This window comes from Bicyclus anynana, chromosome 5, assembly GCF_947172395.1.
Source record: "Bicyclus anynana chromosome 5, ilBicAnyn1.1, whole genome shotgun sequence".
NCBI classification, from domain to species: domain Eukaryota; kingdom Metazoa; phylum Arthropoda; class Insecta; order Lepidoptera; family Nymphalidae; genus Bicyclus; species Bicyclus anynana.
Window position 1 is genome coordinate 7,612,580 of NC_069087.1, and position 18,543 is coordinate 7,631,122.

Genomic DNA, 18,543 nt, shown 5'->3' on the forward strand with positions numbered 1-18,543 from the left:
ATAAAAAAATATTATGAATATTTTTTTGTACGTCATGTACGTTATCTCAGATTTAATTTTTATTTATACGCATTCTTTGTAAGTTTATTTACCTTATATTTGCTTATTTTTAAACTGAATGCGTTTTATCTTTAATATTACGAGTACTTGTTTTGAAATCATGAATCATAGGAATACACGACTCATAGAAGTGAGTCATAGACAAATTAAAAAGGTGTTTCCTGTGAAAAGTTCATGCTACGTAGCTATTGAGTGCTGACTCCAGTAATACTTGTTTGGGAAGCAATAAATATGTGTAGTTTCATTGAATGAAATTATCGAAAATTGAGATAAGACTTGATATCAGAAAAAAAGCAATTATTAAAAACTTCTGGCAGTAAACTTATATCCACTTTAACAAATCTAACGAAGTATCTGTTCTTACATTCTATTTATTAGGCAGTGGCATGTACATGTTGGGTAAGATAGACAAAATGCCACTGGCCCACTTTATTCATCATCATCTTTGTAGGGACTTCCAAACATCACGATACTGAGCCACCTGCATCCAGCGAATCCCTGCGACTCGCTTCATGTCGTCATTCCACCTGGTGGGGGATCGACCAACACTGGGCTTTCTAGTGCGGGGTCGCCATTCCAGCATCCCGGGACCCCAACATCTATCGGCTCTTCGAACTATGTGCCCCGTCCATTGCCACTTCAGCTTCGCGACTCGTTGAGCTATGTCGGTAACTTTGGTTCTTCTGCGGATCTCCTCACTTCTTCTGATTCAATTTTAGGAATACAATTCTATTAAATTGTACCTCTATAACGAATTACAAATAGTACCAATTTTTAACTTAATTTAGTACTAAGTACCTTGAATCATGTAAATGTTTTCAGAATAAAGCTTTCCTTTACAAAGTAACTTAGACCGATACGAGCAAGACCTCTATCCTGGAACAGGCAACCTGTCGAAAAACAGGTTGCCACAAAACTAAGTGTTTACTATTGATAGAAAAAGAACCATGGTCCATACTCGATAGTTACCTATCATACTTACCTACTAGTCTATCTAACTTTCAGCTCTGATAGTTGCCACCATACTTTTTACTTTTCTTTTTCTTATGATTTATTATTTTTATAACTTAAATTGTTTATCAACCTACTGTATCATTGAAAATTGGGAAGACACAGCCCTGCCTCCTGTACTAGTTACTACTGTGTTACAGGAACACAGTAGTAACTAGTACAGGAGTCAGGGCTTCAACTTATGACGTTTTGATGAATAAAGATTTATTATATTATTATTATACTCGTCTACTATAGAAGGAAACTGTCAAATTTTCAGCTTTGTAAAAAGACAAAGTTCTAGCCACCACATCTCGTTGTTCAGTTACACAACAGTATGCAGTACGTTGCATACCCGCCACTGTCCCACGTAACATAATGCGAGTATCTTCAACGTTTTAGGTTACGTTTGTCCCGGGAAGACATTACTGTTTCGACACGCCTTGATCAGGCCACTTCTACGTAACGATATTCGAAACCTCTGAAGTGGCATTTCGTAGCATTCATATCTGTTTCGAGAAACCATAATCGAAGCCTTCTTGTCTATGCCGATTTATAAACATACCACCAGCTGTTAACTCGTAGAAAAACAAAACGTAAACGTGCAGTTTCATCGTAAAACAATATTTCTGACGTAGGAAATGAAGATTTAAATTATTATAAACTACCGGCGGACGCCCGCGACTTCGTTCGCCCTTAGACCTCCCTAATCCGGCCGTATTGAAAAATCCGTTCTTAGCGCACATCTACTAACTGTAAACTACTTCCCTGCCAAATTACATCTTTGTACGTCAAGTAGTTTTCGAGATTTTGTGATGAATGACCTTTCGTATTTATATATTAAGATAAATTCATGCGTTTTTTTACTTACACCTAAATATTATTTAATCATGGTAGCTAGGTACTAGGCAAAAGAGGAGTAGAAAGAAGAAGGAAGTCCTAGCTACGAAATAAAAGGGAGTGGGCTGGCTGAAATAAAGACAGTCGAAGAACTTTTTCGCCTAGCTATGGACAGGGAGAGGTTTAGGAAGCTGATCAATAATGGAGAAGCACTTTAAGAAGAAAATTAACAAGGCACTATAGTCCAGGAAAAACTATAAATATTAATGTTTGGTCAGTTTGGTACAGAAATTATGGACGGTTAAATATCTAACTTATCTGCAGAGTTCTATTCTCTGCAGATAAGTTTAGCTTTACCTGTTTTCTTAACCAAAATTCATTAAAAGTGTTATTGTATGACCTCGATGAAGGTGTCACTTTATCGTCTTAATTGTTAACGTTAATTATTAGTTGTTATAATATATTACAATCATGGAAATGTTTACTACTTATAACTAAATACAACCGATAAGCAGAAAAACTACGAATGTTATTATCAGGAGTCGTGGAATTATCCATTATGAACGTACGTATGCGTACTTTGATAAACCAGTATCACCTAAGAGGTAAGAGAAAAATTTCCATATACCTACTCTCATCTATTTATTTGTCCTTCTTGAATTTTTTAACAATGTTAATATAATACAAAACACTATATTAAAAATTAATACATTAAATACTAGCGATCACCCGCAATTTCATCCGCGTAAAATTTAATTATTTCAATCCTGTGGCAACTATTGTAAATTATTTTGTGTTGTGTGTATTTTGAAGTATGGCCAGACGTCCCGATTTTGGCGGAAGGTTCCGATTTTTTAATCAAAATTTAAACGGGAATAACTCGACCGTGCGTGCAGAATACTGAAAAAAGCACGAAAGGTTGAAAACCCCCTTTTCTCAGACTATTACATGAAATATATTTTTCTTATTTTTTCGAGCTTGATTTGTTTTTTTTTTATTTATTTCAGAAGACTCAAATATTTGACGAACGTTTTTTTACGATGTCCCTCTTTCGACGAAGGAATCCCGCTTTTTTCACTCAAAAAATTCCTAAATCCCGATTCGATAAAAGAAATTCTGGCAAAGCTGGTGTTTTATGACCACTGAACAAACAAATTTTGACTTTTACTTTGATTTTACTATTATAACGTCTCGTCTCTATTATACAGCTGAAGAGTTTGTTTGTTTGCTTAAACGCGCTAATCTCAGGAATTACTGCTCTGATTTGAAAAATTCTTTCAGTGTTAGATAGCCCATTTATCGAGAAAGGCAATATATTATCCCCGTATTCCTACAGGAACGGGAACCACGCGGTTGAAACCGCGCGGCGTCAGCTAGTATAAAATAAATCTTATTACAAAATAAAGTCAGCTGCACGTGATCTAGACTTCAAAGGATGATTTATATGAATGAATAACATGACAGAAACCATTAATTATATATTTTTATCGGGATGTTAAAAATACGCTCACGTTTCTTAGGGCGTGCTTACTGATTGTAGGGCCTGGGTTATCAGCCTGTTATCGTCTCGTGCTTGTTGAGGTAGTGCGAAAAATGTGTCACCTACTTTCGCATATTGAAGGTCACTGATATAAGCATTTTTTTTCAGATTCAATATTATAGCGAATATAGATAGGGCACAAGTCACGGACTGCACGATAAAAAGTGTCCGCGACATCATTTTAAAATTAAACAAAAATATTTAATGGTTAATAAACGTCACTAAATATCACTAAATTATTCTAATCGTCCAAATTGTAATCTTACAAGGATAAATCAATTACATTTTTTATTCTACTGATTTTGCTATGAACCATTTATGTACATTTTTAACTAAATACGGAAAAGACAATTAATATATTATTAAAGAATCGTGTTATAGACTTTGAGGGTCCAGGCAACTCCGTCTCCGAGCTCCAAAATAAAGAATGTGCTGTCTCAAGGATTATTGTAAGCCCAGCCCCATATAAGTATACGTATCCTGTAGCCAAACGAAAGTTTCCTAAGTTGTTCTTCTTATTTTTACTGTTGGTTGGTTGAAGGGTTTTGCTATAAAATCATTGATTAAAACTACCATCGGAACAAGGGCTGACACTTCACTTGCCAATAGTATATTATTATCGATGATACAAATACAATACCTAATGGTAAAACTGAACTAATTTGTTCCAAACTTTTGTTGTTGTGTTGTTATTATTTCAAGTATATGGTTAATTTTTTTATTACAAAATATCTTAAAATAAATAACAATAACCAATTAAAAAGCCGACAAGAAAAAGTATCAAAATACTTGGACCTTGCTCACGAGATTACTGCCATGTGGAATGTTGAGTCAACTATTATGATTCCGATAGTTGTTTCCGTCAATAGCCTTATAGCAAAAAGTTTCGACCTTATGAAGCTTACACAATTGTTGGATCAAAAGTCGGATACAGAAGGCAGTGACTCTTTAGACGGCGCGTATTGTGAGGACAGGTTCCTCACTCTGGAGCCCTGACCACCGGTTGCTTGGGCACTCAAAGATCCCGCAGAAGGGTGTTAATTTTTTTTTTAAATTTTCAATAGTGTTTCGTATTATATTTTGAATTTTATAAACATTGTTAAAAATTAAAAAAGAAATTACATCTATATAAATGAAAGACAAATAAAAAAAAAACAATTAATACTACCTAGCACATAACTTAGCAGGTATTTTTTTAGTATGTTATAATACCTGCTGCCATTATTATGCATGATTTACTCGAAACTCTTTGTATTGTTACGTTTTTGTCATTGCGTGAAAATGTGTTATTTTTTGATACATAATCAGTTTGGAATATAAGGCCAAATAAAACGTGACCGGCAGGCAAATAAAAGAAATTGCTACTATGACAATATTTAGAGATGCTTACATAGCAGATTTCATTAGAAAACTATTTAGGGGAGAATGGGGTAATTGAGTACAACTATGTGTGTAAAAGCTATTTTAATTGTAGAAACCGAAACTAAGGTAAATTTTAATATATAACCACAACATACGAGTGTAGTATTAACCATGCCATACCAATGTTTATAATATAAGCCTGATGTATATGACTAAAAGTGTACTGCACTTTTAGTACACGACGTTGACAGTTCAGGGGAAACAGGCAAAAAGTGACAAAAATACGAAAAATATAAAATAATATCTACATTACCTACCGGTGATATACTATTCCTGAAAACAAATACTAATTTTACCAAAAAAAACAAAACATAAGTATTTAATAAGCCAAAAGCACTATGCCATCAAGAATCGAAAACAAATTGTGCTTCTAAACTTTTGAATTTTCATTTTATTTTATATTATTTGGAAAGAGACTGATATAATATGTACCGTACAATGAAAGTTTTAGCAGATTAAAAAATTCTTTCCTATGGGTTTATATTGAAAAGAAATGTTTTAATCTGTCTAATCCCAAGCAATTTTTATTATTATCATGTATGTTCATTTGGATTTTTATAAAATATAAAAAAAAGAAAAGTATGTAATCCATCCCCTGCCTCCCCATTCATTAGTTCGTTTTTCTAACTTCTCACGTTCGGTGCTTCGACAAGTGATGATAAATTGCTTTTCGCAATCGAGATCACGTACAAGTACCTATAATAATAGGTATAGTAACAGAAGTGGAGCACTCACGAGTTTTGACTAATTTCATTTTTTTTTAATTGTACATTTCGCAGTATTTCACATGACAACGGCTTACTGTAAATTTTATAGGCTTAAAAGCTGATCTCGCTATTTTATTTCACTTAGTATTGTTATTAAGGCTCTTACACACTATGCTGGGCGTACTACTAAGATTCCAATGAGTATTCCAGCCAGTATGTAAATGCCTTATTGCTTAAATTCAAAGTAAAAATTTTACATAACTCGTTTAGTATTAAAAAAATTAAACTGAAGCTATGAAGGTTTTAATCGTTACCATTTGTAAGAAGAAACGCAGTACAAATACAGTTCAGTAATTTTTTTGCAATTCAAAGTTGTTTATTCTTTACGACTTTTTTTACATAAATTAACTTTAATAATTATCTCACATGAGCAGTTGTTGTTTTTTTGTTTTTTTTTGTCACAAAATTCTGTTTTGTTTACTTAGGATACGCTTGCTCATTAATAACATTATAGTTGCAAATAAACAAAGCAGCCGCAATCGCAAAGTCACAACTGATTTGTCGTTCTGCGGTTTGTCGCCAGTTCATGATAATCCGCACTGCACCGAAAAACCGCACGGCAAAATCTCAGCCGCTTAGTGTGGAGGAATTATTAAACGGCTTTCCTATATTTATTATTGTTATATTACATAACTATATTATTAGTTGTAGATAATTTAATAGTTTTTTTTTATTTATCTTTGTCATCTGATTTTAACTTACATAAGATTATTTTCAGAATTTATTGACCATTGAACCCAACAATAATTTCAGCATCTATCAGAGATTTTATAATACCGAGATGAGATTAACTAAATCTATACTAATATTATAAAGAGGTAAAGATTAAAGGTTATTGACTATATTTTGGCCTATTTTAACTCATCAATAACAGGGCCTACCGCAGGGCTAAGCTTACTACAGGGCAACGGAGCTAGCGAATACTTTTTATGTTTTAGTATGGTAAACATAGTTATTTCATAATAACGTTGGTGTGAGAAATTGAAGGAGCGTCAGCAATGCAGAAAAATCAATAAATAATCATCTGCTTGTAATTAGCTGCTGAGCTAGTTTTGATAAACTGGTTTGGATGTCAAAAGCCTCCCCATACATTATCCTAGATCTAAATTTTCATCCTACACCTAACGAGTTAGCCCGCTTCCATGTTAGATGCAGATCGCAGTCAAGGACTAACTTGTAAAGAATAAAAAAAAAATATGCAAGACGTTTCTGTCATGGTAACGTTCATAACTTATAACTACAATTAAAGCAAAACCTACATTTTGTACAACGTAGGTTATAATTGAAAATTTTGGATAACCTTCGAAAGTCATGAAATTAACTTGAATAAGACTTTTATATGCCAGAAATTATTTCCATCATAAGTTTAAATGGTGTGAAACTCTTTTTGCGTCGTGGGTTAAAAAAGAAAATCTATATCGACCGTCAAGCCGCGACGTTATCAATACTCCTACAATACTCTCGTAGAAGAGATTTTTATTTATTATTTATAATAAGAAGTCTAGATTCTGATTAATATTTTCTTTCTAAATTTAGATAAAGACGTAATTTACAAATTTCTGGAAACGTGCCAATTAATTAAAACAAGTTCGTATATTAAAAAGGTCATTGCCATTTATCAGTGTGATATAACATTGCATAAGCATATAGATCGTTAGTATAACATAATATTCGCATTACGCGGTGCGATTGCCAAGGCTAATAATTTACCTGTGCGTGTATACATATATTATATACACTAGCGGACGCCCCTCGGTTTCACCCGCGTAGCTCCCGTTCCCTTTGGAATATGGAATAAAAATATAGCTTATGACACTTACAAATAACGTGACTTTCTATAAAATTGAAATCTTTTTTTTTACTTTGGCGAGAGCTTCGCTGCATTCGTGCTTGTCCATAAAGTGTTGATGCATCCTATGGTAGAACGCGCTTGCCTATGAAGATGCCTATTCACATAGGCACTCTACATACTCTTGACTTGAATTTACCCATTTTGTTGGTGGTAGGGAAAACGGAAGCTGGAAGGGCATTCCATAACTTCGCAGTGCGGATCAGGAACGAAAAACTGAAATGCTTCGTACGCGTTAAGGGAACATCAACTACGTATGGATACATAGCAGTTCTATGGTAAAACGGTGAAGAGGGAACTAGATTCCTGAGCGCATTTTCCGAAATAAATCCTGTAGAACACTGATAGATAATGCTATAAAATCGGTTTAGTAAATCCAGATATTACCTCCTACAAATACTTTACTTATCTATAATATTAGTTTAAATGGCTAGAGTATGCAATGCCTACGCAGGTGATCATGAAAATAATTTTCTCTTTTAATGGCAATGTACTAGAAAAAACCTTTTGGCTGTAATTGACTTCAGTATACGAATAAAAAATTCGTATACTGAAGTCAATAAGTAGTCAGTAAGTACAAACAGTAGCTGCGTCTATCGGTTTTTCCATTTTTAAGAGTCATTCTACATTATTTTTTTACTTATGAGTTTTAAAATTCAAAGTAAATAAGTTAAGTACGTATAAAGTTAAACAAAACACAGAAACGTTACCACATTTTCACCAAGCTTCGAACAATTGCAATATTTATGTCAAGGCGTTACTAAATGAGGATAAGTGTAAATACCCTTGCACATCAGACTGTTGACGTCTGCGGAATACAATGAACCACCAAGTGTAAGACTAGACTCAGTAGCGTAGCTTGGAGGGGCCTTGTATCAAAATAAGTTGGGGTGCCCAATAGGTACAGTGCCCGCCACGAGATATTGTGTTTGTGAAGTTAGCAACAAATGACTGCGAATTGAATCAATAACGGTACAAACGACGCAGGCGGAGAGCCGGCTGGACGCGACCGCGCATCTATACTCATTCCGCAGCTAACTTCACAAACATAAAGATCCGTGGCGAACACTGTACATACATACAAGATTTATAACAAAAGAAACAGAAATGCTGGCTAAAATAAATATAACAGTGATTTAACTTATGTTTCCAATTATTGAGCGCACGCTTAAAACTCGGAAAAAAGATTGCTTTTTTGTAATTTTTTTCAGTTAAACAGATAAGGCAGATTTTTGTGTTTTTTTTTCAGGCAGCCCCAGATTAAGTAACTTATGATTGTAGATGATTACATTTCACTAATTTTCGCTTTCACGCGTAAGCGGCCCTTGCAATCCGGGGGCCCAGTACGGCTGATACAGCTACGGCCCTGACTAGGCTGTAAGAAAGATAAAACGAGTTGAAAACGGTTCAAAACAACGTTTATCTAGAAACAGGGGAATGTCTTAATTAGCTCGCAAATCGGAATTAATATTGTAATCTCGTATACGAAATCATTATGCGACCAATGTTCTCAAAGTAAGTAGCTAATTAAACAACAAATAAAATTAAATAGGAAATAATTACGTGCAATGATTCATTGATTTGAAAAAGTCTACAATATTCTTTCCTCAAACGCACTGCTACGATCTAGAATGCCTCTCAAGCTTCCGTTGTCCCTACTACCTACAATGTGAGATCTTTCAATGAAGAACAAATAGGCAACTAGCAGCATGTTCAACATAGGCAGCTTTATCGTTGTCCATTGGGCATGATGCCAAGGACCTATCTACGAGACGAATATCTTAGCAATCCATGGATTCACCGTGCGGGTGCCGGGTAAATCGCGTGGTATAGAGAAAAACTCCGAGCAAAGTCCAAGACTTGTGAGCTGGATGTTGGGTTAAGGAATTCCTTGATGATCGATCAACACTCTCCTCCTCCACTCGTGTTGTTCTCCCTGCCTAGCCAAATCTGGTAAGATCCTATTAGAGCAGCTTTGGATACCCGTTGGAATATAGATATAATAACTTGCTGCAGCTCTAGAGAGACCAAGGCCTTTAAGCAACCAAGCTTTTTAATTTAATCACAAAAGCTGTACAAGAACTTTTCGGAACATGCGTAGTATAAAGTTTCGTAGTTACAATTGCGTAAGTCGCTCACATGTGATAGCTTTCTTACTTAAACGTATAATAAAGAGAGGTTACAACCATTAAAGTTATATTTGATATAGTAGGTAATTGAGGTTTTTTTTTTTAATTTTTTTTTTTTTTTGGAATTGGTAATGTGATTTTATAAGTAAGCATTACAATATTTTTAACTAGCGGACGCCCGCGACTTCGTCCGCGTGGAATTCAGTTTTCCACAAATCCCACGGAAACCATGGATTTTCCTAGATAAAAAGTAAATAAATAATAAATAAATAAATAAATAAAAATAAATAATAGCCTATGTGTTTATCCAGAGTGAAATCTATTTCCATTCCAAATTTCAGCCAAATCGCTTCAGTAGCCGCAGCGTAACGGAGGAACAAACATACACACACACACACACACACACACACACACAAATTTTCGCCTTTATAATGTTAGTGTAATACACTTTCGAAATTATGAGTAGGTATGGCAGCCCTTAAATGCGCTACAGTTCGGCTACCTTTTGCTTTCAACAAAATATAGATCGTTTCACAAACAACTTTCTGAATAAGCTTCCTATACGCAAAAACTAGTTTAAACCGGCTCGAGATACAAGAAATACGCACTGGCTTTTAGCGTAACACTTGCATGCGGAAGAGCTGCGTAAATATTCCCTGACTTATCCCGAAAGGGTCAAACTGCCTCAACAATGACATGGTGTCAATCACATGTACAAAGTTATTGACAACTCGAGATAATTTACCATCTGCGTACCCCGTAAGTAATATTTTATCAATAAAACGCAATACTAGATTTCCCTCACAAAGTGTACTTATTGTTGTAAATTATTGCGCACAATATTAATTGATACATTTATTACAAACGATGAATCATTGCGGCTGGCTTGATGCTAAGATTGATTATAAAAGTTAATCAGATTTAACTAAAATTTAATAAACTGCACAATTATCCATTACATCCTGATACTAATTTATGATCTCAGAAAACAGGTAAATGTTTTGAAAAACTTTTTTTTTAATATAGTTTTCTTGAATGACCTCATACAATTTTTATAGGAACATTTAATCGAGTAAAAACTCGACGTCATTATCAAGCCAAATTCGGCTCACTGCTGAGCACACGAGTCTCCTCTCAGAATGAGTGGGGTTAGGCGAATAGTCCACGATTGGCACAATTCGAATTGGCAAACTTCACGCACGTAGAGAATTAAAGAAAATATCAGATATACAAGTTTCCTCACAATGTTGTTCCTTCACCGTTTAAGACACGTGATATTTAATTTCACACATAAAAAGCTCAAAATATTATATTGTTTATTATAGTTTATAGGTTTCAAAGTAATATAAAGACAAAATCCTGAAAAACTCACATAGAAATGAAAATCCTTGAAGTATTTTCAATACAAAAAAGCTGGCAATCTATCCGTGCTTCGTGAAGTAAGGAAGTTTAATTTAAATGTACTAATATTGTATAACTAAAGGCTTTCTAGCGCACAAAGGTGAAAGCAGGAAAATTGCAACTTGTATACTATACTGAGACCTAAATCAAACATAGGAAATGGAGGCAGTGTCGTTACTCTACTATGCTTTCTTTTGAAATTCCTGTCATATTAGAATATAAAGAACAACTCTATTTTAAAGTTTTCGAAATGAATTAACTAATGTAAAAAGGGAACTCGTAAAATAAAATTTCGTAAAAAAATCAATCTCTATTTTCATTGAGAATTTTTTGATGTTTTGAGACTAATTTAAGATTGATTAAGGGTATCTTAATCAATAGATTCAACTTTGAGTTCCCAAGTATAAAACGTGATTTTTTTTGTCTCTGATCTGAATCTTAACGCCTGCTACCTTCCAAAGGCCCATGGTCTATACTCCAAAGTAGTCTACCATACCTACCTATATTAAAAGCATGAGCTAATAAATTTTCAGCTTTTAGAAGCCTACGCTTTTTCAGTCATAAGCTTCATGTATCTGTAATACCAGCAATAAAACCTAGAAGTAGTACCTAGAAGTATTGCTGTGAACCGGTCTAAAGCTATAAGCTTCAGACCAGTTCACAGCAATATTTTAGAAGCCTACGCTTTTTCAGTCATAAGCTTCATGTATCTGTAATACCAGCAATAAAACCTAGAAGTAGTACCTAGAAGTATTGCTGTGAACCGGTCTAAAGCTATAAGCTTCAGACCAGTTCACAGCAATATTTCTAGGTTGCAAAAGTAAGCGTGACAGTTTGGCTTCCTCGGATAAGCTCTGTCACAAAGAGCTCTACAACCACTAAAAATTACCTGTAATCATTTATAAATAAAAAAAGAAACAGAACACGCATATTACCATCATCACTAATAATATAAACACGAATGTGAGTTTGATTGTTTGTTACGCTTTCACGTTTTAACCATTAAACCGATTTTAAAAATTGTTTTACCACTTTAAACCTACTTTATCAGACAGTTAGAAAAAATATATTTTATCCTCTTATTCTCACGAGAACGAGAACTACGCGAGTAAAACCGCAGTGCGTCCGCAAGTATAGTATAAGTAGTACCATGTGAGTTAAGAGCTTGGTAGTGTATTTGTAGCTAGATTGAAAGGGACGGTCGTTGCTCTTTTGGCCCAGTACATGTACACTACGCGCTGCGTGAACTTAATCTACTTATATACAAAATTACTATATCGCACACCTCATTAGGAAGTATTTAGATATTTTATCGTAATAATAGCTATAATACGCTACTTCGTGCGTTAATATTTTGATTACTCATTCGGATAACAAAAGCATTAGGTACCTATATTTTTACTTCGCATTCGTAGTGAATTTACGTAACTTTGATTGTTGTTTTTGGTAGAAAACCGAAAAGAGGAGTTTGTATTTACTCGAGAGTGGTTGATGGCTACAAAGGAGGATACCCTGTATGTTTATGAGTATCTCCAACAAGTAATTTGACAAACGAAGCCATCATAACTTTAATATGGTTTAAACTAATGTTCAACTAAACAGTGATAAAACTAAACACAAAGCAGTTCTGCGCATTAAACTTTATTAGGTAATCTTGCAAATATTTAATATTGTTTTGATAATCGTATGTTGTACATAATATTTTATGCACAGTCATGTCTATTATTAGGGCGAATATCACTAATGAGACATGGATAACTGGATAAATTAAAAGTAGGTAAGTCAAGTCGGGTTAAAATTCTAAGTAAAAAAATTGATAGATGCGCTATCTTGTGTCATAGATTTTATAGAGACTCCTCTATGTGTATGAAATAGGACAGCCGACAGTGAAACCTAAGTTATAGTTATATTTAATTTGCCTAAATTATCAAAAATGCCAAATTATCTCTACCTATAAAATCTGTACAGTGATTATAATTAAAAAAATATTTTATCAAAGGATAGACTTACAATATTAAATTTATTTTTTAAATTAATGAAATGATTATTCACGTGCAATAACAATGCACATGAACAGTCGATGTCATTTTGTTATTTTTTTTTAATTTTGCAGGTAATTGAGGATAGTTTTTTTAAGTCCATATTTTCAATTTGCTTCATCCCTCAACTCTTTGAGATTTTGAGTTTACTCATTGGTAGAGTTGACACGCTCAACCCTACGCAAGATATATACTAAATGTACCTAATTTTGAAAGCGCATGTTCACAGCCCCAAGGTGATATAAATGTTTTATAGAAAGAATTAATATTCGGAAAACAATTACGTATATCAACTTTCATATATTCAAATATAATGTAAGATCATAAATTGAAATCTTAATCCCTAAACCTGCAAACGGTTTTTTAATAAGTGTACAAAAAAAATCAAATGGAATTAATAACATAATTTATATTAACGGGTATCAAAGATCTCCCCAATCTCGTCAAATCAAGCAAAACATTTTATATTTAATATGTTTTATTTTCATATGTTCAAAGAAGGAAGTCGCTCATTAATTTTTTTCATTATTGCACTGATTTCAATCTCTTTAAAATGAAACATTCCTCGTTAACATAATTGCCTCCGAGGCATTAATGTATTTAATTACATTAAAAACATGTTTATATTCTGTTGGCATATCTAGATACATTATATCCTTAATTTAGGTACGATCGAGAATTAACACTCAACTTTGCCACATAACAAATTGTACTGTGCATTTTGTCTGTTTACTAAATTATCACGCAAGTTAGAGACTACAATCTCTCCTGATGGTAAGTGATGATGCAGTCTTAAATGGAAGCGGGCTAACTTGTTAGGAGGAGGATGAAAATCCTCCTTTCGGTTTATACACGGCATCATACTGGAACGCTTAATCGCTTGGCGGTACGTCTTTACCGGTAGGGTGGTAACCAGCCAGACCTGGACCAATTAAGAAATCCTCAATTGGCCCAGCCGGGGAACAAACCCAGGACCTCCGTCTTTTAAATCCACCGCGCATACCACTGCGCCACGGAGGCCGTCAATAATATATTATACTTGCCATTTTATTAATAGATATGCAAAAAATTTTCAACTCGGAGATGAATATTCGAGCGCACCGAATACTTAAGTGTCGCTTAGAGGTCGCGCCGCGTAGAACTTCGCCCAAGGCTCTCCGGCGTGAGTCGTCGACCCGCCATCACCTTGCTTCGCACTTACGCAATTCGTTAATCTTATCATCTGCATGCACGACCTCGCTCGCCCCTCTCACCCCTCGCCAAAATCGACACCCGCCTCTAGATACATTCCTACTCTTGTTTTCGTCCAGCGCAACGCCTCGATTATCTTATTTACACTTAATTCACATGACGCAAATAACAAAACTCAACACATTAACCAGTCATAATTGAAAGTAATCGGGTGCTAAGAAAGCATTTCACTGTACTCTGAAATTAAAAGTGCTTCTACGTGGAGTGCTACGTCGTAGCGAGCCGGCGGACGGAAAAGCGGCGGAGAGAGGAGTGTCGGTGGGACGAAACATGCGCGCGCGCCGCCCGCGCCGTATTTATTCGCAAGGCCACGCCAGTGCCGGGCCAGTGCGCACACGACACTCGCACGCGGTATACGACACAGCGTGTGAGACGCCGCGCTATCGCGATCACAACCCGAACACTAATGTAATACTTCACTGTTCAGTTCAATACAAAAAAAAAGCCTTTAGTTTACGGAAATAAATAACAAGTTTCAAAATGATAACAATGCTAACGAACTCTAAAATCCTGTGGGCCCTGTGGCAAGTGGTGAGCTACTGCTCCTCGCGGACGACGCTGCCTCTGCTGCTGACCGTCCTCGTGATATTTCTGACGATGCGGCTGATCGGCATAGTGCGTGAAAGCCGAAAGTTACCGCCCGGCCCGTGGAGTCCGCCCGTCGTCGGCTACCTCCCGTTCCTCGGAGTCCGCCACAAAACCTTCCTGGAGCTGGCGAAAAGTTATGGTGCACTGTTCTCTACACGCCTAGGAAACAAACTGACTATTGTGATGAGTGACTACAAGTTGATCAGAGAAGCGTTCCGTAGGGAAGAGTTCACCGGTCGACCGAGCACTCCGTTAATGAATATTTTAGATGGTCTCGGTGAGTTGAAATATATTCTGAATACGTGATATATTCTGAAAACAAAAATTTTCAATAAACTATTTTTGACTAAAATCAACTTTTATAATAGTCACAAGACATAAATACTTTAGATGCTTCTTAGAATCGACATTAATAATTTAGATTTTCATACATAATCTGAAAAATAAATCTTAAAAAAGTAGTGAAAAGTATAAACTGTAATAAGTAGTATCGTGTAGTTATGAGCAACTTTGCCGCCCACAAGCAGTTTCTTACAAACTCCCTGTACACAGGTATCGTCAATAGTGAAGGCCGTCTATGGAAAAATCAACGCCGGTTTTTGCACGAGAAACTGCGTGAATTTGGCATGACTTACATGGGCAATGGAAAAAAAGTCATGGAAGCGAGAATTAAGGTACATATTATATCAATGCTTAAATGTTTTAATAAAAAAAATTATGTAACTAGTCATTCATATGTTTTAAAGTTCCCCTCGATTTCTCTAGATTTTCATTATCAGATCCTGATTTGATGAATATTTGAATTAAAACTTAATTAAAAAAAGAATTTTTCAAATCGGTTCAGGCGTCTTCGAATAATCGATGTATCTTCCAGTAAATAATGTAAAAAAAAACATACCGGTCAACTTGAGAGCCTCTTTCTTTTTAAAATTAGTTAAAATCACTAAGCTTTATTATTTCAATAATAAAAATTAGAATTTAAGGTATTAATTGAATCTTTTCTCCTTCAGAGCGAAGTTCATGAGTTGATGGACAATTTGCAACGAGCGGAAGGCGAGGCAGTTGACGCAAACCCACTGCTGGCTTTAGGTGTATCAAATGTCATCTGTGGTATAACAATGTCAGTGCGGTTCAGTCACGGTGACCCACGATTCGCAAGACTCAACCATTTAATCGAAGAAGGCATGAAACTTTTTGGAGAAATTCACTACGGAGAATACATACCACTCTACAACGTAAGTCAATAAATTTAACCGAATAACAAACTTATTCGTTTTTAATAATAAAACTCTTAGATTAACTTGACATTATTTGTTGTACAGTATCTTCCCGGAAAGGCCCTAGTGCAAGAAAAGGTAGCAAGAAATCGTGAAGAAATGTTCGCTTTCTACCAAACGTTGATCGACGAACACCGGAACACTCTGGATATGGACAACGCGAGAGATCTAATTGATGTATACTTAATTGAAATAGAGAAGGCTAAAATGGAAGGCCGCGACGGGGAGTTATTTGAAGGCAGAGATAATGGTAAGTTACGAATTAAACTCAAAATCTTTTGCTTGCTAAAAATTAAAGCCTTGACGGCTTACTGAGTAAAAATACAAAACTAATATTCATTATTTATTTCAGAGTTACAAATGAAACAAATACTGGGAGATTTGTTTTCCGCCGGCATGGAAACTATCAAATCGTCATTGCTGTGGATGATCGTCTTTATGTTGAGGAATCCAGACGTGAAGCATCGTGTCCAGGAAGAATTGGACTCCGTCATTGGCCGCGAACGCTTGCCTACGATTGAAGATATGCCCAATCTGCCTTACACCGAAACAACCATACTTGAAACTTTACGGATGTCGAGCATTGTGCCTCTAGGTACTACCCATTCACCAACAAAGTGAGTAGACACAACAATATTGATAGTTTTACACAAAGCAATGTAAAACTGACAGTTTACTAATCTTGTTTTGTTTTTCACAGAGACGTTCACCTTAACGGCTACAGAATCCCTGCCGGCTCGCAAGTCGTGCCGCTAATCAACTGCGTCCACATGGACCCAAACCTCTGGGACGAACCAAATAAATTCAACCCGAGCCGGTTTATTGATGAAAACGGAAAAATCAAGCGGCCGGAGTTCTTCATGCCTTTCGGCGTTGGCAGGCGGATGTGCTTGGGGGACGTGCTGGCGCGCATGGAGATGTTCATGTTCTTCTCCAGCATGATGCACCAGTTTGATGTGGAGACGGAGGCCGGCGCCGCGCCGCCGTCGCTGGAAGGCACGGTGGGCGCTACGATCGCGCCCAAAGCTTTCCGCGTGAAGTTCGTGCCGCGCGCGCCGCCCGCGCCGCCCGCCGTAGTAGCGCTAGACCACCCACACCTGCGCCACGTGGGCGCCCACTAGCGCGCAGGTCTCGCCGCCACATACCCACCAGTATTCCGTGATCACTCGTTTTAGAGCGCATCGATGACAAATTTAAATTAAGTAGTAGTAAGTGACGACGTCGCCCCGGCGACTGTCTAGGCTGTGCATAAAGTGTTCAATAAAATAGTAACCGAACTTTACTTTAGGTGTATTGAAAATTCCCATCGTTGAGATTATAAATTGTTATTTTATAACTTCAGTATTAAGTGTAGGTTTTTCGATCTATGAGATCGTCGTAAATCACATACATCGAATGAAGCAGTTTCGTAACGAAATCTAGTTAGTTCATTTACATCTAAGTTCTAGTTCCCTATACCAAAATAAATTTAATTAATATTATCGTTATTTATTAGTAAGTATCACTTGAGAGTGTTGTCTGTTGAGTGCGATCTCATGTTTAATGCGTTATGTGTGAGTAATGTTTTGTTAAGATTTGTATGTGTTCATTTTACACTTCTAGTTAATATGTACCTATCATGAGTAATATACTAAGTAACATTCCATGGTAGTGTAAAACCGACAGCTAGTCTAGAGCGGTGAAGCAAGTCGCTATAGGTATAACATCTCAAATTCTATTGTTAGCCACTGACGATCAAGTAAGCCCATCTGCCTGCAGCACTAACGACTGATCAGCTGATTAAACTGATCGTGTGTTGGTCGCAATGTGCATGACATCATGCCGATCGCGAAAAACACACGATAAGTTTTAACGGTTGCCAAGCTGTTAGCGCTGCAAGCATGTGAGCTCACTTGATCGTCGGTGGCTTACATAAGACTGACGATATGAATTCTGTTTACATCATAAAGTTAATAGTTCGCAACCAAGTTGCTTTGAATTTGACTGTCACATTTGTCACATGTATTGGCGTATGAAATTTGCCGTTTCGAGTAAATTTACCATTATTTACGCTAGCTTTGTAAATATTGCATTACTTTTAGTTGATTATAATATTGTACTTTGAAATAAATGATATTAATTTTATATACGTGTATTTTTAAAAAGCAAACCCTTTCCAATTAATTTCCACTTATATAGTAGACCCAGAAATAAGCTAAAATTAGCTTTACTAATGAAATGAAAACACATTAGTGCAGAGACTTAATTAAAAAAATAAATATTTTTTTAAATATTATAAAAAAATTAAAATAGTCTTCAGAAGGAATATTCAAATAGCAGGCTGACAGATTTTACGAATAATCAGCAAAGTCCTATGTTTAGTGTAACTACCAAAGTTATAAATAAATAGA

At 35.7% G+C, this 18,543-nt stretch overlaps 1 protein-coding gene across 1 annotated transcript; it reads left to right on the plus strand.

Annotated features, from left to right (window-relative positions):
• The first annotated feature begins 14,601 nt into the window (after positions 1–14,601).
• Positions 14,602–18,277, plus strand: LOC112054733 (cytochrome P450 18a1). The gene is made up of 6 exons (XM_024094617.2): positions 14,602–15,153; positions 15,429–15,550; positions 15,887–16,111; positions 16,199–16,403; positions 16,506–16,770; positions 16,854–18,277. The coding sequence occupies exons 1-6, from the start codon at positions 14,769–14,771 to the stop codon at positions 17,272–17,274; spliced, it is 1,623 nt and encodes a 540-aa protein (XP_023950385.2). The 5' UTR covers positions 14,602–14,768; the 3' UTR covers positions 17,275–18,277.
• The last annotated feature ends 266 nt before the right edge of the window (positions 18,278–18,543 follow it).